Raw genomic sequence first — 26,979 nt, 5'->3', positions numbered from 1 at the left:
TGGCACGTTCTCCTGAGTCATAACTTTCTTGTGGGTTGCATGTGCAGGGTTTAATTAGAAGGATTTTGCAGATGTCTGATTGAAATCATTAATTGAGAAGTTTGTTGCGAGCGTTGACAGAATAATTGTAAATCATTTTTCAAATATGTGCAGAAATTAACTCATTTGAAATCAGCCTCAATATGAGCAATGTATGATGAACTCGGGGTAATAAAAATGAGAAGTAAGTTTTTAAAGTATTGTGGTCCAGTTGAGAAAATTACATATTTAAGCAGGGATTCATTCTTCCAGCCTTTATTCCCTCACATGACAAATTAAAAGTTCACTCAGTTAGGTACATTTCTAATTGAACAGACTCAATTACATGTAAGCAGTGAGACGTCGGTTATAAAAGTAGTGTTTGACATATATTAAACATCCCAGAGTCTGAAAGTAGTTGGCTGTTGGGAGGAATGGGTCACTAATTGTGCATTTAGTTTTACTGACCTATTTGTCATGATGCTTGCTGTGCACTCGGTTGAAAAAATTCCTGATCCAACCAATCTCTAGACCAGAAGCTTCAGTAAAATTGAAATGTAGGAAATAATTCAGGATATAATGAAAGCAATGCTTGGGTTGATTTTCTTTCTGCCTTCTTAATCTCCTGCAGGTCAAGGATATATTTTTATGCCGCTGCATTTGGAAAAACCTGGTTTCTGTCCTTTCTGACTGTCGTCCTGATATGCCTGCTGTATGTCACGCTTCAGAAATGAGCTGTAACAATTTAAGACCTGGGGGAAGTTTTTCTGTTTTCTCTTTGTATTTGTACCAAATGAGCACTCATTTTTTAATCCAAATATTTCTTTTTATTTACATAAATCCAGAATCCTGAAAAACCATACACCTGGACTTGTTTACAAATCATCTGTTTTGAAAATTTAGTTAACAAGGGTTAGGGTTAATACTAACCCCAAGTTTAACGAGATTATCCAGAGTAAACCAGGTCTGTGTTGCTTTATCCAGAGTGTCCACTGATGTGGAAACATCTGATAGATTTTAAAGCAGCCCACTGGCAGCTTTCCACTCATGGCTTTGGAAAGAAATAAACTATTGTCACCTCCCCTTGACTTTAAGCTGATAAAGTATTCTGCAGCAATCATTTCTGCAGGGAAGCACATCCCTCTCTCACAGGATCGGGACGTTTACCTATGAGAGGGATCATTGCCTGCTCTGTGAGGATGTGATAGCGGCTGTGCTCAGCGGTTCGCTATGAGAGGACTTAGGCCGGTGCTTTTCTTTGTGCCCCTGGTGCTGCTGGTGCTGCAGAGTCGAAGCTTTGAACTACAGGATACAATCCATGCTCTGATAGAGGAGAACATCCACCTTCATGACCAGCTGGAGAACCTCACCCAGGCCCTCAGGGAACTCAAACGGATGCTATTGCATCACTCCAATGGTACTCCAAAGTCCTCTTTACCTCTTTTACAAATACAGATATGCGTCAGAACATAACATGTAAAAGTAAGCTAAAGCTAAAAATGAACACTTCTGAAATGTAAAGGTCCAAAATATAAGCATACATGGGTTCAGCATTGAAAACAGTGATTCTGTGTAAGGCTTGAATCATCTAGATTAACTAAAAGTTCTATTTTATGATGTAAAATAATTGACAGTTAAAATAAATAAGAATTTCAACACATTTTTATGTATGAAATATCCTGTAAAATATCCAACCACTCATGACATTGAAAAAAAAAACTTAATTTACTCTTATTATTCTCTTGTTATGAATTGCTTCAGCACTGCTTTAATGTGATGCTAAGTTTAATTTCACATCACAAATTGCTTTGTGTTTATGGATAAACCCTTGAATTCAAAAGATAAAAGCATAATATGACATTACTGTCTGTTTGCACAGAATCGAAGCTCCAGAAGCAGGATATGTATTATCTTTCCTCTGCTGCAGTGTGGGATGACATGATATAAGGCAGATTAGTGTTATGAAACATCTGGTTTTTCAATGTCTGACCCCTGAGGTCACAACAGCTGTTTTTCTCTCCTTTCATTTCTGTCCCTATACTCTCATTTCCTGTTAGTGTCTTTTCTCTTAATCCTTTTAGTTTTGCCCGTTCTGCCTTCAGTCAGTCATGTGATCATGTGGCATCTTCTCTTTTGCTGTTCGACCTCAATCCGCCCTCACATGCATGAACATGAAGGAGACTTTTTGGGGTCCACAACCATATAAAACTTCTCCCACTAGCTGTAGGCTTATGTAATTGATGTTGTTGCTACAGCAACTATCAAAAATGTAAACATTACATTTGGTACATTTCAGAATGTTACCCCAAAACTGAAATTTTCACAGAATTTTGAAGATTATCCCCCTGAACTAATGCAGTAGATAAAAAGTAAATCCCACTGATGGAAACATCAAAACTTTGTAAAAGTAAATTACACTCTGTAAAAAAAAAATTGACTAATAAATGAATATTTGACACTACTTTTTAAAAATCTCTTATCACCACAAAGGTAACTTCCTAAAGTTTGGAGTTACTTCTTCTGTCCTCGTAGATTCACATGATCATGGGGGGATAAGACAGTGAGTTCAAGACATAGCTGATTCTCAGTGATTTACTTAAACATGCCCTGACTAACTATCCCACAGAAGCTATATTATATATTTTTCATGTAATATTCGTCCTTAACAAGATATTGCAGTCAGTTTGTATATCTGTATGTTGGCAATTTCCTTTTTTTTTTTTAATTGTTGACAAAAGATTTTTGTAGAAAAACAAATAGATAATAGTGTCAGCACATACAACCTAAAAATAACTGCCACACATAAGATAAGATAATGCACAAAGACAAGTAGATACAAATAAAATATGAGGTATATAAAGCAGAAAAGGTAACTATACAGGACAATTAAAACATTGGTGACAAGTGGTGATTTAAAGTGACTTGCTATGATTAATGGCAGCAAGTTATGTAGACAGCGGTGTAAGCCAGTGGTTCACCACTACTGAGCGCCCACAGGACCCGCACTTAAGAAAGTGATTGCTGTCAAAACTTACCACAAAATTGTTCTCATAGATAAATCCAAACATAATAAGCACTTCTTACCAGAAGACCTAATTGTTTTATCACGATCTTAGTTAATGTGTGTAAATCTATTTTTGACAACCTCGATGCAGACACAGCTGTTTAGCAAACGGAAAGCTGTGCAGAAAACTCTCTTTGATATGAAAGGTAGTTAAATAGTGAATCATATTTCTCGCTTATTGAATATGACATTTATTCGCATTTCAAAGACTTTTATCTTTGACATTGTCAATCTGTGCGTTTTCCTACAGACCAGGATCACCATGAACATCGAGAACATCATGATGAAGACGTTCAGCACCTGTGGGACGAGTGGTCACAGCATGGTGAGCGTTCTGGCATCGGGACTAAAACTGTTTTTTTTTTTAATCATAGAGGTCAGGAAGCAAATTCATTGGATTCCAAGTTTGTGGCACAGCAGCACATAGCATCCACTAGCATTGATTCCTTGAGCATGTAGGCTGCAGAAACACCAGAGGGATAATCAACTGTTTGGTCAATTCCAGTTTGCTGCAAAGTAAGCCTTCTAGCTGTTTTAATATCTGATGCACACACAGCAAGGGGGTTAAATGCTAATTGCATGAGATGAATTGACAATATGATTGTCTTTTTTTTGTTTTTGTTGCAGGCATCAGTGCAGAAACTCATCTCCTCTTGGAACATGCCTTCTGTGAACACAACCTGCACGGCTCAGCTGCTCCCCTCCATGAGACTACCATCCTGCTGCTGATGTTACCCTGCCTCACCCTGCTGCTGCTCATCAGCTATCTGTAGGCTACATTAGCCTGGCGAAGAGCTGAAGAGGTCTTCAGCTGCTGTCGCAAACTGCACTTTGTTAGTCAAAGTAATGGTGCAGCGGGTTTCGACGTGGTTGCAGAGTTCAGCTGCTGCCCCGGCCCTTCCTGTTCAGAGTGATTATTGAGTGGGCAGGATTGGATGAGTTGACCTATCTGCAATCTGTGCAGGGCTAATCACATCTGGGGAATTTAGTGAACTGGAATAGAGCGTGTGGATGCTGGCGTGCAGCACAGAGGAGGCAGAGTAGACCTGATGACAAGTCTGAGCATGCTTCGTGTGGCCAGGTGGCCATTTTTTTTTTTACAAGTGAAAATGTATACTCAGGAACCAATTTTGTTGCTATGATAGTAATGAAAAAGGAAATTAATTAAATAATCACATTTGGTGACTTGGTTTAAAATGTACCTTTCTACACATTTTAATATTAACAAATCAGCACTGCCATTTACACTGTTGTGTAACATTTGCCAAGTCTTGAGGCTCTGAAGCTGTAAATATGTATAAAACATGTGAAATAAAAATATGTGGCGAGCGTCTTAAATAGCTGTTTATTAAAATTCTGTCGTGCTAACTTTGACCAGTTGAATGAAAAGTTCATATTCAACACACAAACATCAACAAAATGTTTATCTCATGAAGCTCGTTGACGTGTTCGGCTTACATTTTTAAACACATGAACGGCAAATACAGAGCAACTCCAGCACTGATGAAAATTGCCGTTCTTGTCCTGCAACAAATAGCTGAGCGATAATCAACCTTTGCTTTGCTTTGCGTTGGTCTCATACCAACTCCTGAGGGAGACATCCGGCTCTTCGGCTGCTTTAGATTCTGAATTCTGCTCAGCAGGTAGACAAACAGAAAACAAAACAATGAGGTAAAAGGCGCTCAAACTGTCTGTGAAGCTGAGGAAATATTTAGAGCTAGACGGTGTCAGCGGGTTTTTTTTCTACTACTAGTTGTTCCTTTGAAATGTCTCCGTCATAACATCCAGTGTTAAGTTAAAGATATCGAGAGGTGCAACGTAAACCTTTCATCTTTTTAAAACTCTGATCGATAGAGAATACAACAGTGAGTCCAAACATTTATTTTTCAGTATTTGAAATGTTACAGCACATAGAAAAGTTAAAAATCAGCTTTAAGTCAGTTTTAGTTGAAAGTTTTTAATCCTACATAGCAAAACAAATTTTATACAGTAAAGATGCACAAGACACAGAAGAGGAATGTGTTTTCACACGATGAATAAATAGTTCAAGAAGTTTCCAACATAAACATGTAAGCTAACATCTATATCATTCTACATAACAACGGGTCCTTGATTCATAACAGCTAGACTACTCTGATTAAATAGAACTCATATTTACTATAAATTGATATCATGATGTTTCATTTGCATACTGACAATGCTGCCTGTGCGTATGTTGTTGTGTGAGCACTATCTTTAAACTCCTGGCTCAGTGTGACTTCACTACAGGGATCCACGTACATAAAAGTGATCTATAGTCCATGCAGACTGTGTACACAAATTATCCAAGCATATAAAGCATGAAGAATATAATGGCTTTAGTCTATATCCAGGTCAGAGTCCTCGTCGCTAACAATGTTCTGTACGATGGCTCCGTTGCGAATCGTCTTCTGGACCATTGGGGCTTTATCTGGCAGCAGGCCGTACTCCTGTAGCAGGGCCTCCACGTCCACAGCAAAGAAATCTTCCCCGAGCTGGTCTGTTAGCCGCACGAAGTTACCAATCAAGTCCCCTCCTTTGTAAACGAGCAGAGCAGGCAGAGCGCTGTCTCTGAACAGCGCGCTGGTGCTGATGGCCGAGCTGCGAACGCTGCAGAACTTGACCAGCGGGTACTCCTGAGCCAGACACATGAGGCTTCCTCTCATGGCCTCGCAGCCGGCGACCTCCGGCTCGTAGATGTGGATCATGACCAGTGTGCTTTTGTCCTCGTTGTCCAAAGCCTCCAGGAAGTCTTCGCCGCTGTTCAGCTCGTAGACCTGGGCAAAGCGCTTGCCCCGGCACAGCTGGCGTCGCATCTCCTCGATGCGCTGCATACGGTAATGCTGCAGGAAGTCTTCATCATCCTGATCTTCCTGTAGCATGTTGTACTCCTGCATGGTCATCTGTGAGGGAGGCAAAGAGAAAAAAAACACCAATTATTTTTTAGGATGCTTTTTTTGATTGCAAGATAGCGCAAACTTTAATGTCTGCATTGTAAAATTACATCTACAACTAACAGGCACTAAACTTCTGCGGATATGTTCTTCTCTTTTTTTTAGAGTTTTTTTTAGGCTGAATTATTGTCTGGCCAGGTCCTGTTGTCATGCAACCAGCTTAGACTCGAGGAAGTCACTGTTCCGAGGCATGAAACAATTTAAAAAAGAATCGCTCATGAAACGGAGAACTTTAGTTTTCCACTTCACTTTAAAAACTGTCTTACGGGTGGCTTCTATTACTTTCTGAGATATTACAAGGCTTCAATCTGGACTTTAGGATTTGGGGTCTTAAACAGTCTGATTATAAGAATAAAACTGTTTGTCAGGACACAAGATGTGTGCATCAATTTGATGCATTAAGGCTAAGTGAAATCAAGTGTGTCACTAAGTTAACTCATCCATTCAACAGTTTATGAGAATAGGACCATGGTGACAGGATTCTACTTTGTTAATCAGGTTGTCTTTATTTAACATCTTGTCTGTTTTTAGCCTTTTCCCACAGCAAGTGTTCCATTAGTAAGTGTGCCACAGTGTTAGTCACCCACATACGGTAGTGCTAGGATGGTGAGAGGAATAAGTAGTTTGAGGTACGGGAGTTCCTCACATGTACAGTGTGTAATATGTTTCCCATCCTGCTTACTTTGCCTTGGATTTTGTCCTGCAATTCTTTCTGTTTGGCTTTGTCCTTTTCCTGGTCGAGGTCAGAGCGGCAGGTCATCGACAGCTTCTTGATTAGTCTTTCCATCTCTTTCTTTTGCTCCTGTTTCTGCTCCACCTCCAGCTGCTTGTACTTCCTCCAGTCATTAATGACACCCTTTGGTCCTGAGAACAACATGAAGTGCCAGTTATCATACAAACGTGTCTGCTCATCACCCACTATTTATTATCGCACAAAAGTATGCACTGCGGTATTACACGTAGAAATGTGTGTATCATTTCTTCTATTAGTACCTGTGTTGACAGCACTTCCATCCGCGCTGTAATCTATCTCAGGCTCGGTGACGTTTGGGTCCCTGATGGTCTTGCGCTCCCCATCCTCATCCTCGTTTTCACTGCCCTCATCCTCACTGCTGCTGTAGTAGTACTGCAGCTTCTCCCCCAAAATCTTGTCATCCAGAGTCGTCATGTCAGCGACTTGCCTGAGAAGAGCAAATATAAATGTTAAGAGAGCACCAAAAAACAAAACTAAGCTGAATGCTTCCATAAAGGGTTAGGGATAATGTAACTGATCCAGATGAAGGATTTTTGTCAGCAGTCATCAAGAAGTAAAAATAGAAACATGTTATACAAAAATGATAGAGATTCTTCTTCTTCTTCTTCTTGTAAGAGAGTGAAGATTAATGACTGATTTTTTTAGCAACTTTAAAATTAAGTAATCTCGTAGTTTTCTAGTTAAATTGAGACTGTTAAATAAAGCACACCAACCTCGTATTTATGTGGTGAGTTGATTACAACTTTGCTGATGCCTTGCAGTTAACAGAAACAAGACTATCAGTCAATCAATTTTTATTTGTATAGCGTCAACTCATAACAAGTGTTATCTCGAGACACTTTACAAAAAAGCAGGTAAAATACCTTACTCTTTGTTTTTTAACATTACAAAATATTAACCTTAAAAACAAAAAAAACAGTGCAATTATATAATGTGAAAAATATGTGTGCAATAACCTCAGGTGCAGTAAGAAAACATATTTATATTTTCATTTCATTGTACAGTGTTCCCCTTGTTATTTTTATTTTTTTGTATTATATCTTTGCTTAGCTGTTAATACAACTATTTGTACTCTCTTTTTTTCTTACAATGCTATTCTATTTTATATATAATTTTAACTTTTCTGTAGAAGCTGACTCAGGGAGAAACACACAAGAATTCCAATGTACCTGTACTGTCCTGTACCTGTGCAAATGGCAATAAACATCTAAACTAAACTAAACTAAAAAGAGCAGGTAAGAAGACCTAACTCATTGTTATGTTACAAAAGAGAAGGTAAAAAGACCTTACTTATTGTCTTTTAACATTACAAAAGAGCAGGTAAAAAGACCTTACTTATTGTCTTTTAACATTACAAAAGAGCAGGTAAAAAGACCTTATTCTTTGTCTTTTAACATTACAAAAAAGCAGGTAAAAAGACCTTACTTATTGTCTTTTAACATTACAAAAGAGCAGGTAAAAAGACCTTATTCTTTGTCTTTTAACATTACAAAAAAGCAGGTAAAAAGACCTTATTCTTTGTCTTTTAACATTACAAAAAAGCAGGTAAAAAGACCTTACTTATTGTCTTTTAACATTACAAAAGAGCAGGTAAAAAGACCTTATTCTTTGTCTTTTAACATTACAAAAAAGCAGGTAAAAAGACCTTATTCTTTGTCTTTTAACATTACAAAAAAGCAGGTAAAAAGACCTTACTTATTGTCTTTTAACATTACAAAAGAGCAGGTAAAAAGACCTTATTCTTTGTCTTTTAACATTACAAAAGAGCAGGTAAAAGACCTTATTCTTTGTCTTTTAACATTACAAAAGAGCAGGTAAAAAGACCTTATTCTTTGTCTTTTAACATTACAAAAGAGCAGGTAAAAGACCTTACTTATTGTCTTTTAACATTACAAAAGAGCAGGTAAAAGACCTTACTTATTGCTATATTACAAAGACCAGACATATCCATCATGAGCACTTTAGCAAAGCAGCAAAAGTTAAAGTGGTAAGAAAAAAACTGCCTTATTAAAAGGCAGAAACAATACTACCATTCGCCTTGTCTTTAATTCCTCATAGATATAATAATAATAATAGATAATCAGTCTTGTCTCATAATAGTCCTGTAGAGTGGTAAATGGAGCATTGTAATCCAGACTGAAAGGCACCCAAGCTGTCATAGGTCGGATAAAAAGGGCTTATGTCAAAAATAGGACATCCACATCATACACGGCTTATACAAAGTGTGTCAACAAACAGAACTTCAGGTCATGGGCTTGTAATGATGCATTCAGCCGTATGAAAGCTGGAGAGACAAGGCAGGAGACCCCCTTACAAACTCGCCCCATCCCCATTTTTTAGACAGTGTCAGACAACAATTAGGAAGATAAAATAATGCCTTACTACTGTGTACATCTCCTTTACTATATTTGATGTCTAAAGAAACAATATTCCTGCACTGCCATTGAATCACAAAAGTGAGCAGTAGTGGTAAAGGCCTGTCCTGCAAACAACACCATTACTGTCAGAACCGGTTAGTTAATGTTAGCAGACAGCTGCTGTAATTTTCTCGTGGATGGAAACCGCGAAAGAAAGAGGCTAAACACAATCCAATTAGACAATTTATAAAGTAGGACCCGTACCGAACCTGCCAGCGTTCACGAACATGAGCTACGTTAGCATTAGCCACGCTGAGCTATCTTATTTGCACTGACTTCCGGAGACAACTAATAAATATCCGCTAGCCCAAACAGTTTTAAGCTTAAACGGGCCCAATACTTACCCAATTACCCACTGAAATTACCCATTTTGTTTCTCGATCTTACCTTGTTCGTAGGAGCAATCTAGAACAATCACCCGATAACTCCGACAATTTCCTCCTCCAGCTAATCCTCCAGTTTAGCTGTAAGCGAGCTACGGGAGTACGGCGGCTTCAGGGTTCACAAAAACATCGTAATTTTGAAACACTAGCAGACAGGGAATCGACATTTTGATTTAATTATGTGCTGTATAAATCATGAGAAAGGTCTAAAAGTTATTAGAATTATCAGTGACATTCAATCTGTTATGGTGATGATAACTTTGATAATTAAAATATTGTCCCACACTATTAAGGTTCGACCTAAATATCTTACCTGTACCACAGCCATTCAATGACACGTAGTTATACAATGTCACAATGTTACAATATTATTTTATACGAATCCATTTAGGCGTCATTACACCAATATTTACAGTCTATGTAGTACATCCAAAAAGTACTTCAAAGCACGATACGGGACGGCAGTAGTCTGAAGCGATCTTCCGATGGTTTAGATTTTACTGACAACACTTAAAGGCAACATGGTTCATCCCACTCTCCCACTGACGTAGTAAAGAGGCTCTGGAAGCGTTCTCATGCAGTTCATACTTTGTCAACTAGAGGGCAGTATAACTATTTAATATGACCACACACCACTTAAAAAAAAAAAATCTACCACAATTCTTAATAGACAATAGAGTTCCACTCTTATTAATGACAAACACTACAGGAACTACAAGGAAAAAGCTGGTTAAATGTGGATTTTGGTTAAATGCTCTACGTTACAAAGTACCTTCAGTTTCATGTATTTCTTATCAGTGCTGTGAATCAAATTTAACAAACCTACACTCTGCTATTACCTAGTCTATATTGCACCATTCATTCAAGATCAGGTCAAAAGAAACACTGAATTCAGAGAAACGAGGGAATGCCAAATCATGAGAAGTACAGAACAATGAATTGTCAAAACAAAGATTTTAATTCTTTCCCATTTAAAGGAGTGGACTATAATTTACAGAAAAGTTAATGTGATCATTTATTTGAAAAAATCTACAGACAGAGCGTACCTTAATTACTTGACAGCATGAACATGTATTTTGATGGTTGGTATATCAGGCACAGACTGTTAAACAGAAATGACATGTTAACGTTCCCAGATATATTTGTTCAAATGCGAGACAAAGAGTAAGTGTATTCCTGAAGATAGTTTTTTTTTCTTCTCCAGATCCTCCGGTGCTGTTCACACAAACTTGACTGTATGTTCTCCACACGAACATCTTCAACAATTCTTTGTTTATCTGCAGCCTCTTTAAACTTCAAAAACCATTAGTGTCTGTTAAAGGTCATAGCTCATCAGTTCTTACTTTAGTGTCCTCCTTTTCTTTTTGTGATTGCTCCTCTGTTGGTAAGCTAAACGCCACATAGGGACACGTCCTGGTGTTTTGACATACCAGCTTCTTCAGTGTGGCCGAGTTCAGTATGTCGAACCCCACTTTACCTCCAAAGGTGCTGGGCTTCCAGTATTCAGGAGAACATATGGGGTTTCCCAGGAGGCCTTTAAGAGAGAAAGGGGCACCCATCTCCACCATGCTCTCACCAAATATGGACCCCTGTCGTGTGGTCTCCAGCATCAGACCAGGATAAAATTCAAGAGCATCAATGTCTCCATAGAACTCTTCAAGTTCGCTGGCTATCTCCTCGATATCTGCAAAAAGTAATGTAGTAAGTATAGTGAAACTTTAAGGTTGACATTTTGTCTATTTGGATAATTATTTCCATAATCTATGTGTGTATTGCCATTGAATTAGGTACTAATGTCCATAGTGACCAGAAGATAAAGCTCAATGACTTTGGCAATGTTTTGACCTTTCAATAAGCATCTGCAGTAGGTCCAAGTTTTCTTTTATCTAAACATCTACTGGCAGGATAGGCACAATCATTCACTTAAAAGCAACAGGAACAGGATTCAAACATTAGGCCAGTACAACAAGGACTGTAACCCCTGTACATGGGACGCCTGTACTGCCCGAGCCAAATTCATGTTTCTCAGAAATGTATCAATAAACTTTTGTGACAAGCTGATTTTTCCTCTAAAACCACTGTGAGGTTCACATTCGCAGTTTGGATGGACGTATCTTATTAACCATTGGCGGGACAGCTGTGACACTAGGTTAAGACAATCAGCTTCCCATCAGAGTGAATTGTATTGACTTTTCTGACCCCACACTTTCTGAACTTACAGCAACATTCAGTCCAAATTTTAACTTAGCAACTGTTAGTATGAAAATACTCTTAACTAAGGCAAGCATTATATCAGCTAAACATTGTGTTAGCCTTATTATCATGAGCATGTTTATAGCTGGCAGTAGCCTTAGTTTATAGTACCACTATGTCAGCTGTATCACATATTTTGTTGTGGTGGGGAATTATTATATGGAAGTAAATATGAACTTAAAAAGTATTCAACTATTCAATCTCTTCATTCAAATTGATAAACATTAAGTAAGAGTAAAGACATTGATAGAATTGTAGAACAAACTAAAAAAAAAATGCCATCAATGGGAGAGGGTGTCATTTATTCCAAGAATGTCCAGCTGCTCTCATGGACTTGTAAAACTCGTAAATCAAATGGTTTATAGGTTGTGCTGTGTAGTCTGTACACAAAAATGTTTTGCTTACCAGTGAATTGTTTGAATGATGTGTACGGCTTAAGGTTAAAGCGCTTCCTGTACTCGTTGAAGGGCTGCATGCGGAGCTGGCGGGACTCCTTTATGGCACCCACAGCCACTTTGGTCACCATAGCATTAATGTTATGTCCACCACCAATCTGTAGGACAAGAGACGTTATTGAAAGTAAAATGTGGATGGTTGTTTCAAAATCTGTTTGCTATTTGGTTTAATTAGACAGTTTAAAAAGCAAATCCAGACTTAAAATAGCTAATACATACTTGAACTAGTAAAACATTGCTTACAAAACATGTGAAAACATGAATACAGAAGTCAGAGAACAAGGGTTTCATACATTACACCTAAATGGATAGTTTGTTAATAAAATTGATCTTCGTACTACAAGTGTGGCTGGAGCTTTTTGACCTCCGAGATAGAAAGTAAAAACATGTTTTGACTTGATACAGGCTGCACAAGATTGCAACAGCATCATTCATACACAAACTGATCGAGAATTACAGCTACTGTGAGGAATTTTGTGTTTTTTACGAAACTGACTGGAATTAATATTGATGCCTCTTTATGACCTACAAAAGCCTTCCAGACCATCAGTAACGAGATAGTTAATCTCTATGCTGTTATTTTTAATGCCGGAATCTGCTGCCACAGGGTAGGTGTCAGACGAAGTCATTAACAACATGCTGCTGAAACACATTCATTCAGCATTTTCCACCACAAAGATTCTAGATGAGTTATAAATTTGCCTGTTAAAAGAGGCTGAACGGGACTAAGTACACATGTACAGAACAACATCTGCAAAGATGCATTTGTCTACAAGGGGTGCCAAAATAGACTGTAACTTAATGATCCTTACAGGAGCTTTAAGTTTCATTAAAATAATTGTTATTTTTTCACTTTTTTTTCCGTCACTGTTGAATTATCTCCAATAAATTAAACATTTCTTAAGAAGGACATGAGCATATTTGATTTGTCTAAAGGCTGTTAGGTTGAATAGGATTTCCTGTGATCGCGTTCCAACAGTGAATGCTTATGTAGGACAGATATAATGTGACGATCAATGGGAAGACTGCAGTTAGCAAATATCTTTTCTGATTCCATCCTAGGCATAGATTTCTGTATGTGGCAGGTAAAGGAATCTGAAAGCAACAGTGTCATTGTTTTTGTTTAGCTTATCGTATCTATCATGCTGTTACATTGTTTCTCCTCCTTTTAAAAAGTATGATTCAGTGTACTTAAACCAACCCCACCAAAGATAACAAACTGGCTAAGTGCCCCTCACTTATCAACGTTCAACCATGCCAAACACTTGCAGGATGAAAAACAGGAAGACAACATGTGAATGCCAAAAAAAACTTGTTTTAGGGATTAGGAGCCAGCATTACTTCAGATTCCGTGCCCTTTATTGAGCTGACTTAAAATGCTACTGATTTTTGTTACCTGTCCAGCAGGTTGGCGAGAGAAGGCATCCACCAGCTTCTCTATACCATAGTGTGTGAGAACAGACGTGTTGAAGAGGAACTGTGGGTATGTCAGTTCATCTCCATTTATTAAAAAGCTGTCAGGCATCAAGGGGTGCCAGTGGTAAAGCTGGCTGAATTCCAGAGCGATACGATTTCCATACTGGAATTGGGAGTTAAAAATCAGAGTGGGATCGAACTTCAGGTGCAGCAGGTATCCGCTGAGGTGCTGCACGTACTCCTCTATTACAATTTTTATTGTCTCACCTGAGGGGAACATGCAGAGACACAAAGAGGGAGGTCAAAGACATTAAAATCAAACCACCCACCCGGTGCTTATTCACAGCTGAACATGTTCAAACCAAAGTGAACTCATATAGAATCACCCACTGTGCACACACTGTTAGTAATCAAAACATCAAGTACCCAAACATCCGCTTTGTTTCTAGGTGTTGATGTAAGACTGATACCACTCTAGTTGTGTCTGTTAAGTATGAAACTACAGGTAAGACAGTTTAGGTTTTCTTTTTCTGAAATTGTCAACCAGGGAAACAGCTAGCTTAGTCACTATGACTGTGTCAGAAATCACCCACTACTGTCTGCAATATGTGTTAGACTTATTATACCTTATGTAATTCCAGAGGGAATGACAAAGTGATTTTGGACACAGCATGCCATGCAACCTGCTTAAATAATATATAATCTGTTATCTGGTGAGTTTCTGAGTTGCTGGCTTTGTGATTTTTCTACATTTGGAAAGAGCCAAGCAAGCTGTTCCCCCTTGTTTCCAGTCTTTGTCCTAAGCGATGCCAATCAACTCCTAGCCTTGACTTTATACACATTACATACATGATGGCTGTATTAATGTTTTTGTCTGACTTTTACCTTACCTCACAAACAAAAAAGGTTATTTCTTGTATTTGAGTGTGAGTGAGTTTCCAGCTCACCAATGATGATGAGGCGTGTGGTCTGGAAAAGCTGTTCATCATCCCAGGTGGGATGCTCAACCTTCATGATGTCACAAACTCGGTTATGTTCCCTGAGCCACAGTGTAGCGAACATTCCCAAACCAGGAAGGAGTCCATACACTTCCTGACCGATAGCAATCTGTTTCTCAGGGGGAGTTCCAGGGGGATAGCTCATCCTAACGGGTGCATCAATTACAGAGGGAGGGTACATCTCGCCGTCAATTAACTGATGGTAAAAGCGATAAAAAATTATTATTAAGTACAACATAATGCAAGATTTAACTGTCCCAGCCTTTTCACTGTGTACTCCATATTCCTAAAGCAAGACCCTAAAAAGTAAATTTACTTTTATAACATTTGGCAAATCTTTTTCCGATTTGGGGAAAAAAACAGCAGAATTAGTGAAACAAGAGATTTGGCTTATGGCTTGTTTTTGTTTGGAAAACTTGAGGAGATATTTATCTATGCACATGTATGCTTCTCTCGCATAGTTTTGATTCTTTCACCTGGTACTTGAGTTTTCCGTCTTTGTGAAGCCGGAGCTGGAGCTGACGTTCTAGATCGTCTCCATAAACATGCCCTGCATCCACCTGTACGTATCACAAGACAAAAGATTTTTAAAAAGTGAGAGGAAAAAATAAAGGTACGGCTCAGCTATCAGTTGGAGTTTTTACAATGCAGTCTCATCATCAGTATTTCGCTCTGATTCTAGGATAAATTCAACTCCATCATTTATGTAATGATTGAATGCATATATCAAACAACAAAGGCAATATATCTTAACACATCCATTCTTAATATTAGAAAACACAGAGAACATTTTGCTGAGAAGTCTGAGAAACTGGGCACCATTTTTCTAGTTAGCAAGAGTATAAGGTCTAATAGTTGTTAAACCATTTTAAGTTAGTATCTTGTGTCCACCACCTAGTTTCAGGCGGACAATGTTTCAGTTTCAGAATTTTTTTTAAAGCTATAAAATAACTTGGTTTAACAATTCAGAGGGAAACTAAATGTGCACAATCTGCTGCTTGAAAATGTTTTTTTTTGTATTATCAAACATGTCAAGATGAGAGGAATGGTCTATTAAGTTAGCAAATTCATGTCCATCTGAACATCCATTTAATTGGGGGGTCCCCCAAGGTTCTATTCTTGGTCCACTGTTGATTTTAATGTAGATGCTGTCTTTAGGTCAGGTGTTACAAAACCATGATGTCAAATAGTCAATCTTCTCTCTTGACTTGATTCTTTTTATGAAGATCACTCTCTTAAATTAGGTAATTTCTGTCTCCTGCAGGTTTAAATACAGTTAAACATTTTTCAAAACTCATCTCTTTGGCTATTTCAGAATTACATCTATTTTTCACAATTTCTCATAGTGCCAAAAGTGTAATGAGGTGTTTTAATATTAGATTTATATACTTTGATTCATTGTTGTTGTTTTGTTTCCTTGAATCATGAGCAAGCAAAGTGCTGTTTAAATTAAGTACATTACAATTATAAATTAGGAAAGAACTCTAAGTGGACTAACCCCATGCGCTAGAGCCTTAGTGAAGCCAAGACCCATTCGATTGTAGGTCTTGAAGAACTGATGCGTGAAATGCTGAGCAAAGAAGGCGAACATGAGGTTGGAGCGCTGGGGGTCAGGTCTAAACTTTCTCCTCTTGAGCAGCCTCTCAACTAGCAGCTCAGGGTCAGGCAGGCCAGCCTTGCCTGAACAGAAACAGCACAGCGTCAAACACAGCACAGGGCAAAACAGAGATACACCACACCTCTAGTCATAATACTGAGAGAGTGTGTCTGTTAAAACAGAGCTGATACAGTGAACACATCGCACTGCACATCTGAACCATTCAAGGTCATAACAGTTGCATGCATGTTACTGGGGTGAAAGATTTTACTTATACTGCAACAACACTGAGCTACAGTGATGATCAGCATTGCATTTTATTGACGCTGCCAAAAATGTGGGTTAAATAGTGAAGGGCAGGTAAAGACAAGTTCATTTATAAAGTACATTTCAGCAACAAGGCAATTCTAAGTATTTCACACATGATATAAAAAGAAACTTTGAAAGAAGACATTTAAAAACACACAAAAAAAAAAGATCCAAAAGAAATATGACATTAAGCAGAAATAAGACATTAAAATACAAAATAATAATCTTATATTTGGAATTTATATTGCTCTGAAGCCCCTGACACAGATTCACCTACTGGTTTTGCCTAACTAAAATGGGCTCAGTTGAACAATCCAGCCTCAAACGTCTTCTAAGGGGCCATGGAAACCCCACCCAGGGGTGCTGTGTTGGTAAAATCCACCCACAGTCGTTACAAATTAACACTACATCACTTTGTTAATGAGAATTGTGTTGGGTCTGTCAATAATGGTGACATTAATATATTAAATAATGCAGTACTGACAGGTTAATAATTACCGACCTACTGTCTTTTTACATATATGGGGTGGGAATTGCAGGGCAAATGATAATAATATCAGGGTACAGGTATTCTACGATGGTTGACACTTTGCAAGACAATCATATTATAATATCTGATTAACTGACCAAATAACAAATGAATATAGTAACTATCTGTTTCATGTTTCACTATCAGCTTTGTTTAACTGCATTTTGTGTGAAGCAGGTAGTGTACAGTAGGTCTATTAGAGCTTTTCACTAAAAACACTCAAACAGAGGTATTTTGACAGATGGAAGTGAACCAAATCAGTAGTTACTCTCAAGACAATGGAAATCCTGAATCTGACCTTGACCCATTAATAACACAAACATATTGATACAAGGCGCTTTAACTTTGACTAACCTTTTACTCCCACAGGTGTGGGGCAGTCCACTGGCACGGGGGGAAGAATTCGAGTGTAGTAGCTCAGATTATAGTAGGATTCCCAGCTGAGGTAGCTGTATTTTGAGTTAAAAGTTGGAGGGCTGGGTATCAAGTTGGCTCTAACTGTTAAATAGAAAGGAAAGGGTTATTGGATACACTGAATTTGAAACACATATTTGATCTGTTTAAAAAAAAAAAAAAGAATGACAGAATCTTAACCTGTTAGGACTAGCCGCATGAGAACGTCCCGTAGGAATGTGTAGTTGATGATGTCCCAGAGCCAGTGGAAATGAGTCAGTATGTAATGGACCACATCTGGGCTGGGCTTCAAAAACAGACGTACTCTGGTCCAAAACTCAGCTATGTGGAAACGAATCATGAAAGAAAAACCAGTATTGTTCATGGAAGAAAAGGCTTCTGGGAATTCAGAGTGGAAAATCACTCAGGATAACAAAATGATTATATCATGGTCCAACAAGAATGACCTGGTTTCCCGTTCTGATTGACCACCCACTTCTCAGAATTGCTCAGCGATTCATTAAATGGAGTGAATGGAGTTCAGTCTGATCTGTGCCAGATTACAAACCAGGGCCCCAAAATTCAAGTGTCCTCAAAAGGCTTAATACTTGTCAAAGATAATCTTAAAATGTGTGAAGATCACCACCTAGAAGCTTACTATAACTGCCTTCTAAAATGTCTGTTTTTATGTCAAGTTCCTCTTTCCATTGGTGTTCAACAAATTGATGCTGTTATGCTTAGATAAGCTAACTGGCTATAAGTGAACTCGAAACAAAAAAAAAACCAAATAATCCACAATGTCAGACTATTTCCTTTAACCTGCAATAACAGTTTTTGTCCGCAATTGGGCAAAGTGGAGTGTCACTGTGGACACCGCATCGACACATGATCACGAGTGATACGGTGTTTTGTCAGCAACAGTTGTTTATTTTACTCTCCAGTACTTTATGAGCAAAATATGCAACCATTAGGAGTCATGCTTCTGACCCAGTGGGGTCCAATATTAAATCTCTTTTAGCTCTGATTTTGGTCTTCGCCAATCCTAAAGGAAATATCTAGCTTTGTAGCTGCTAAATAATCTACTACGTCCAACACCTAGAAGCTCATCTGTATACTGTTTTGTGCTGAAAAGGGCGTTGACAGTAGGTTTGTAAAGCATGCTCTCATTTAAAATTGCTGCCAGCTGTGATGTGAAATTACACAATAAGATCAGTGGGGTTCAGCCAAAACAGTAAAGTTGATTGCCAGAGCGCTAAAGCTTAATGATACTATTAAGCTCCTGTAAACAGAAATAAGGGGAACATTTATTTAATATATCTAATTGATGATTTGTTTTACTGATGAAAGAAACAAAAAAATATGTTATACGGATGCTTTATTAAAAAGCAAAACATGAAAAGCTGATTTGAATGAGGGGAAAAAAAGTATTTTCAGAAGTGTTGGTGTAGATGAGGTGTGTTTGGATTCTTGTTTTCAGCAGCTTTAAACTCCTAAAACCGCCATGAATTTGTTTTCTTTTTGTTTATCTTTTCCTTCAACCTCCACCAACTTCTTCATTTTTTTTTTCTCTCTGCACAGACTTAGCAATGCCTAAATGTTTATGATGTAACTGCATAACTGTCAGCCAAACACATCACATCTGATTAAGCACCACAGTGTGTGAATGTTCCCTGTTAGTGAGAAGCAGACTGAGGAGCACAGAATGTAGGTGGTTGAACAAACAGATCAGCAGAAGCAGATCTGAACCAGCTGGCCTCTTTCTGGCATTTGTTCCTGGTTCTGGTTCTGTAAGTTTTTCCCACATATTTTGGTCTAGACCAGAAGTCCCGACTCTGAAAGCCCGCCGCTCAGTAGCAGAATTTCCCAAAACTAATAAAATGAAACGGTCAGCTTATCAAGCTAAGCCTTACATTTTTATTTAAAAGCAATAACAGAATATTTGAAATTCTTAAAGAGTTCAATCCTAAGGGAGGAAATGAGAAGTGGTCACATTGGACTCACGGACGGTGCAGTTTTCTCCGTGGTATCCGGTGCGAGTACAGTCACACTCGTACTTGTCCTCATCGTATCTTACACACACACCCCAGTGCTGGCAGGGGAAATAACAGCATGGGTTCACTGTGGACCACAAGAAGAAGAACTCATGTGAGATACTGGAGGAACATACTGTACTATAACATAAACTCAGGTGGAGAGATCATATAGACGCATTTAATGAAAGCAGATAGTACACAATGTGCACTTGGCATGTTTGAAATGGACTTGATGAGGTTCCATCAAGAAAACATCTGTGCGAGCAAAAGATTGGATCACCACTCCTGAATTTTTGTGTGAAGAAAAAAACCATCTGTCTTTCAGCCAAACATGAAGTCTCAGTTTAAGCACTCAGGAACAACTTTTATTTGAAAAAAATAATAAAACATCTGCAAAACAACATTCATGGTGTTTCATTAAATTTCTGCTACCAGCACAAGCTCGTTGTAGTTTTAGATTTAACAGGCATGACAGTATCAAATTTCTAAATATGTTAAACCATGATTCTTTTTTTGCCTGAAATGCAAAAACGTTCCTTAAAGTAATTCAGACTCAAGATAAGGGTACTTTAAAAAGATTGACTGTTGATCTTCTTGAAATAAACACAAGGTACTTATGCCTTAATGAAGGGATAAGGGCTCAGTAAAGACGTACCTCATCCCAAGTATGGCCCTATGCCCTCCTGTTGAGTAACATAGCCTAGCTTGTGGCCCTTCCTGTAGTTGTCACCTTTAATAAGCCAAGCTCTGTTGAGGCAAGCTCTATGTGGTGCCAACGCCGATACACCCTACCCTACCACATGGCCCCTTCTGGCTCCCACAACTCAAACCCACTGACTGGTTTTAGCTTGCATCATCCCTTACTATCGTTCACAAACTCTGTCCCTGCGCTCTCCCAACACTCCCAGTAATCTCCACATCCCACCTCCCTAGCTTTCCATCACTTGCTGTTCAGCTTCTGCCCCTAAACGTGCACAGCTTCTTCCTTTCACGTGCTCCCTCAACAGAGTCCTCTCAGTGAACTGCGTAAAAAAAACACAAAAAAAACGATCTGCTGGTTCACAGACCATAACTTAAACTATCTGCTGGTTCACAGACCATAACTTAAACTATCTGCTGACTCAGATTTTTTTTTTTCATAACTTACAACCAGATCTAACAGAGTCTGAAATAAGATACCACATGCCTTCATAAATCAAATAATCACATGTGGGGAAAACAATAAAAAAATGTGGATAATCTTGTCAGCTGCATGAAAAGGCCTTTGTTCTCTAACGCACAGAAAAAGAGAGAGGCGGAGGGGAGGGGGGTTGTTAGCCAATCCACTGACAAGATACAACAAGCTAAGGTCATGCATGCTAGTTTCGGCTGTTTGCAAGTTTGTGTATAGAGTTATGAACATATGCCACAGAATCTGTACTTTTCTTCAACTTTCACATTTCTCTACCAAAACTCCATAGTGCAGCTTTAACCAAAGAGGGTATCAGATTGGACTGTTTGTAACAAACATAAAACCCATTTCAAGTTGATAATATCATAGAAAAGTTCAGGGAGAAGCATGAGCTACGTGTACTGTACTCTTAAACGTGTTAAAGGAAATCTCCTCCGAGGCTCTGACTAAACACAATTCAGAGACAGAGAACATATACTTGCCTGCATGCACAAGTGAAAACATGCCGCACCCTGCCCACGCAGCCCCTATCCCACTCCGTCTCCTAGCATCACCCTCAACACATCCGGTAACCTCATCTTATTGTTATGTAAACTACATGTGCACTATCTGATTGAACAGGTCAGTTTGAGTTCAAACCCAGCTGATAGGGAGGTATTTCCCTTCAAACGAGAGTCAGTAAATGTCCTGAGTCAGAGTAATTTCCCATGTTGGTGCTGTGTTTGTCATAGAAGTTTCTATGTTCTGGCATTTCATTATCGAGCTCATGTTAAAAGAGAATGGTAATAGCTTTGATTTGAAACGTACACTCAGTCGCATGGAGTTACTATCATAAAGCCTTTGTCAGGGTTTCAGATGGGGTTTGTAATCTCACTGCCCTGACTTTAATCATTTCATTCGCTGCTTTATTCATAATAAATTGCTGTTAAATATTGTTATAATAAAAGCTAAAAATCTGAATCATAGTGATCGAGCTCTTCCATGTCACACTGTAAATGTTTCCTCTCATTAGGTGTTTTCAAACAAATAAGCTAATCATTGCTCACATCTATTCAATTCATGTTTTTAACTTGTTTTTATAGAGACATTTTTCCGGGGGCAACTAACCCATTACATTGTTGCTTACCAATCATGTGATGATGCAGGCTGTAACAACATGTAAGAGTACAAATGATGGTTAATAACTTGATATTTAAGAAAGGTAAAGAAAGATACGAATACCCATTTTAACCAAGCTTCCCTTCAGAGCTTGAAGGGTGTGTGGACGATGATCAATTTAAAATGTGACAACCAACCCCATCTGACACCAAGTTTTTTATGTTAGCGGTAGACCTAAATCAAAGCTATTAAGTTAATATGTGTTAGTGTTTTACATGAGAAATGACCTATGACAATTAAAAAATGTCTAAATAAAGTAAAATACGATGGAAAAGAAGAAGGCAGTCTTTTTTTTTTTTCCATGTGTATGCGAGCTGATAGCATCAGCCTGAAGGCAGGGTGGTGTATTGTGTGAGGGGGGTGGGGGGCTGGTGGTCTTGCAGGTCAGGCTATATGTGTGGCAACAGGTCACGCAGGAAAAGTCTGTTAGGGGGGCTCCAAGTTTTGTGAATACTGGGTTTTCCTGATTTGAATCATCTTGATAAGAAAAACAAGGTGTAAAACATGACCCTGAAGATTTTAGTTTTCTGATGAAGTCATGTTTTTGCACCGGCTGGGGGCCTGCTGGGGCCTGCCTTTGTTATCGCGATTATGGGTATGTCTAGAAGCATTTGGCAGCTTAACTTGTCCTGATAAAATACAAGGAAGACCTGGAAGGAAGACCTGATAAAATAGAATGGGATAAAGAAAACATGCATGCACGCACATCCAATACTCTCTTGAACATATGTTTCCCACATCTGATATGAAAGCATGAAGTGCTCAGACTGAAAGGTAATTCGATTACAATCCAAGCATTAAAACAGCCAGTCCAAACCCACTGACCCCTCACCTACCTATGCTGGAGGACACCTCATCTCCCCGACATGCAGGCTCCCTCAACAGCAAGAGAAGAGCCCAAACTGATCCAAGGACAGAGGCTTAAAGAAATTAAACAGTTTGATATGAATGTATGTATTAAAAGAGGAGGTTAAAACATAAAGCAGCCACCCAAGCAGCAATCTGACATACTCACATCTCATTACAGCAGCCTCAGTTCAGGAAATGTGCATTCCAAACTCATAAAACTGTAAGAAAAGTGTAAACATCCAGACTCCGGGCTGAGTCACAGAGTTGTAAGGAGATCCAGCCGGTGACACAGACAGACAGAGAGTGAGTGAGAGTATCAGAGCAGCAGTCCAACAGTTGACTCCTGAGTGTGAGTGCTGCAGATCCGTCGCACTGCGACTTTACCTGCAAAGGGGGGAAGAAAAAGTGAGACAGGGGATTAAGTATTTCGCCTGTCGTTCAGCCTTTGTCGCCCCCTGCTGGTGAACTCTCACAGTTGGCAAGAGTTTTACATTTTAAGGTGGGAAGATGCGTCTGTCATTTTTTGTGTTTCATAACGAACAAAGTACTATTCAGCAGTGAAGGTGTACATAATATGCGATTGATGACGGCTGGTATTGTGCATGCTGGGTCACTGTCTAGCTGGCAAAGCTTTCTGGCACATAAACAAAGTCATTGTTCATGTTGTCGTCAGACACACCTTAACCTTTTTCCCACTGAACTAAAACTGCTTCTAGTCAAGGGGGCTGTAGTCGGCTACCATCGTTGTTTTGATTCGATTTAAAAGGTCATGTTGATCATTAAAACAGTCTCTAAAATGGATTAACAAACGATAAGACCCATGACAACTTGCCTAACTGTAAATGAAAACATAAAGAGAGGAAAAATGCAAAAACAAAACTCGGTTCGAGTGTATTTTTTGCTTGTGAGGCTGTGCTCAAGCTTAATGCTAACCTCGGAATGCTAACATGCTCAGTAATATGTTCCTGGTTTTTTCCATTGCAGTTAAACATGTATAGCCAACTATTACTATTATTAATAATAAGGATAATTAGCAGATGATTAATTTTGGAACCTGATAAAAAGTAACCATAAACATGTAAATTGGTGGTAATGCATCCAGTTCAGTTTATTTAAGGCTGGATGAAGTGTTGAACGGACACTGCTGTTCATAAAAAATAATACTGGTATGAAAAACAGCAATATATTGGGTATAATATACATATTACTGTAATGAATGTACAATATGAGTATTTATATACATATGCAAAAAATTTGAGAACATTCGAACCAAAGCAGTGCAGGGTTTTAGAGTTTTTCGGATTTTTTCTCTTCGCTCACGTCTATCAATCGACCAAAGTGAGTTTACAGTGTTGGAAAAACAGCCCCCGCAAAGGTCAAAAGGTCAAAGTAAAGGAGGGTCTGTCTGTCAAAACTTCATAGATGTAATGGATGGTATGACCTCTCACCCTAGAATTTTTGTTGTTGTACTCTCACATACTGTTTAGTAAAATTGTGAGCTGTGATGTGTTCACTTTTTTTTACACACCAGTAGTATGTGTTGAAACCAGAAACAGCCATACCAATAATTTGTTTCAATATCTGAACATAACAAGATAATTATTTGGATTTTTTTAGAAAGTAAAGCGTCTTTTCTGATTAAAGCTCCTGTGAGGAACTTCAGTTTGTGTTGATTTTGGCGCCACCCTGTGGACAAATCGGACAAAATTCTACAATTCACTTAGCAGACGCTTTTATCCAAAGCGACGTACATCAGAGAGTAAGTACAAAGCTCTCTCGGTTTTGTCACGTACATGAGTAAGTTTTGCTTTATAAAAATAACAACCTTTATTTATCCAGGTTAGTCCCATTGTGATCAGAGATCTCTTGTTCAAGGGAGACTGGTCAAGAATAGCAGCAGCACCTGTTCCAACAACAAAAACACTCAAACTCATACAGAACACATTACATAATAAGAACGATTTAGGTAACTGGACATATTTTGTATTTACAACAATTTAAGTTATTTTTTAAACATACCGATACTCATTTTGGGTTTTTGTAAGCTAGACAGTCTTTGGGAAATAGAACGAATAGGGAAAATGCAAACACACTTTTTCTTCTGTTTAATGTAGAAAATAAATAACATCTAAAAATTAGTATATCTGTCTAGGTTCATCTATTTCCAAAGAATTAAACTATATCCAAATAATATTTTCAAGTGAAACCTGATGCACATCAATCGTATCCAGACAGACAAATAAGCTGTAATTAAAATTTGGTAATTTACAACTTCACGGTGTGAATAGAAAGCCACACATCACTTGGACAGACCTTCTTCCAGAGAATTTGCTGCACAGAGGAGAAACCTTGCGACAGCACCAAAAATTTGTATGTTGAGAAATCCAGCTGCTGTGAAATCCTAGCATGCTTATCTGTGAATGAAACTACACACTCACCCTCCAAAACTGTGAGACGTGCCAGATCCAACAACTGATATAGCGATTACATTTGTTGACTCTTGTGGAGACAGGTACTATGAATTAGAGAACAGCTTCCCGAAAGCCCCTGAAGGTAATTTAACCCCCTTTTAGGATTTATTGATGCAGCCTTTCTACTGTTTATAATGTTCTGTGATGCATTTGTTGCCTATGAACCAGCACATGGATATTTCACAAATTCCTCAACATCTTCTTTGTCCCTTTCCAGACATGCCTCTGCAGATTAGAGCTCTACTCCACTTTAGACTAAATGTGGTAGACTGTCCAAAACCCTGTTTCCAAACAATGAAACCACTTTCATCTGGTCCGTTTCCTCAGATGTTTTCCATCTTTAAACCGTTAAATTCAACCTTTTGACTCATTGGTAAACTGACCTCCCTCCAGCCATCATCTTAAACATCCGCTATTGTTTGGCCCCAGCTAAATATTTACTCTGACTTTGTTGTTGAGGATGTTTGGATATGGCTGCAGAAACACGACTCATGCTGCACGCTAGGTGGAAACAAGTGGTTTTGGTAGAAGTTCATCCTGACAGGTAAGATCTGCAGGGCCTTTTTTCAGCGTCAGGATTACCTCCCCCACATTGTGCAGCCATGTTAACAGGGTGGAGTCCTCTACTGTCCTGTCCACACACTGGTCATAACACAATCATGGTTAAATACATGACTGATAGAGAAATTCTGATCATTGCCAGTCTCACCAGGACCGTTTTTAAGAGGTTAGCCTGCAACACATAAAATACAGATTCATATGAAATTAATGTATTCTAAAAACATCAGATACATTTAATTGGATTATTTGAGGAACATGTACTGTTTCTTTCTGATACATATGCAAGACCATGAAGGAAGACAGTCAGATTGTTTGTTTGAATAAAGTAGATATTTCCTATGAACCGTTTTAAAATGTTTGTATTAATCTGAATATAATCAAACAGTAAAACTTTTGTTTGTACTGATATTGGACTAAAGGAATAGTGAATGTTTAGATACATGTTAAGGTTCCAAAAAATATCAGTTTGTCATGAATTCCAGTAATACATGTACTTACTAATAAACAAGAACGCTTGTTTTACATCTGAAGCCTGAATTGATGCATTATTTTTCTGCATGTTTTTTCCTCCATTAAATCTATTAGTCGAATTAACAGGTCATGACATCCACATGCCAACCAAGAAAACACAAATATAACCATAGAATCTTTTTGCTTCGAGAAGTTTAAATTTTTTTTTTTTTTTTTTTTTTTTTTTACAAATATATACTTTTGCCATTTTGTATTGAAACACCATTGTACTTTTAATTTAACAATGATTTATGCTTATTTTCCTGTTTTTAATGTCTCTATTTGGCTTAGCCTCACATCTCAATGCTGTTGACTCTGTAAAGCTCCTGAAATGATCACTAGTAATGCATAAACTTGCCCTGACTTAAATGAAGTTAATTTGTACATTTGGTGGAAATTCTGTGAAAATTACAGTGAAACATCTTCACACCTGTATCACAGTTTAGAGATCATTTCTCAAATTATAAAAATGAATATTTCCATACATTTATTCATGTTTTCATTTCGGTGCACTGGGTGTGGTAAAGTGATTGATAGAACTACCAGTCTCCAACATAAATACAGCAGCAGCTCACTTTTCTGAAAACAACATTTATTTCAGGTTTGTATCAGATAAACATCTGAAGGTCATTTAGAGATTTGAAGAAATGATCCAAGCGGGAATAACG

General features: G+C 38.3%; 2 protein-coding genes across 2 annotated transcripts; both read right to left on the bottom strand.

Moving 5' to 3' along the window:
• Nucleotides 1–4,947: 4,947 nt before the first annotated feature.
• On the bottom strand, nucleotides 4,948–9,736 carry pdcl (phosducin-like). Its single transcript, XM_061061600.1, has 4 exons — nucleotides 9,613–9,736; nucleotides 7,048–7,235; nucleotides 6,737–6,918; nucleotides 4,948–6,003 (listed from the first exon to the last, which is right to left on the bottom strand). Exons 2-4 carry the CDS (start codon nucleotides 7,220–7,222, stop codon nucleotides 5,440–5,442), a joined length of 921 nt encoding a protein of 306 aa, XP_060917583.1. The 5' UTR covers nucleotides 7,223–7,235; nucleotides 9,613–9,736; the 3' UTR covers nucleotides 4,948–5,439.
• An 809-nt stretch (nucleotides 9,737–10,545) lies between these two features.
• Nucleotides 10,546–23,170, bottom strand: LOC132992348 (prostaglandin G/H synthase 1-like). Its single transcript, XM_061061596.1, has 11 exons — nucleotides 22,936–23,170; nucleotides 22,757–22,840; nucleotides 19,560–19,676; nucleotides 17,760–17,900; nucleotides 17,520–17,663; nucleotides 16,229–16,410; nucleotides 15,207–15,290; nucleotides 14,680–14,926; nucleotides 13,713–13,999; nucleotides 12,267–12,414; nucleotides 10,546–11,292 (listed from the first exon to the last, which is right to left on the bottom strand). The coding sequence occupies exons 1-11, from the start codon at nucleotides 22,940–22,942 to the stop codon at nucleotides 10,931–10,933; spliced, it is 1,803 nt and encodes a 600-aa protein (XP_060917579.1). The 5' UTR covers nucleotides 22,943–23,170; the 3' UTR covers nucleotides 10,546–10,930.
• Nucleotides 23,171–26,979: the final 3,809 nt, after the last annotated feature.

The sequence above is a fragment of the Labrus mixtus genome, chromosome 17 (assembly GCF_963584025.1).
Source record: "Labrus mixtus chromosome 17, fLabMix1.1, whole genome shotgun sequence".
Classification (NCBI taxonomy): Eukaryota; Metazoa; Chordata; class Actinopteri; order Labriformes; family Labridae; genus Labrus; species Labrus mixtus.
The sequence above is the reverse complement of the archived record's forward strand: the minus strand, read 5'-3'. Positions and strand labels throughout refer to the sequence as shown.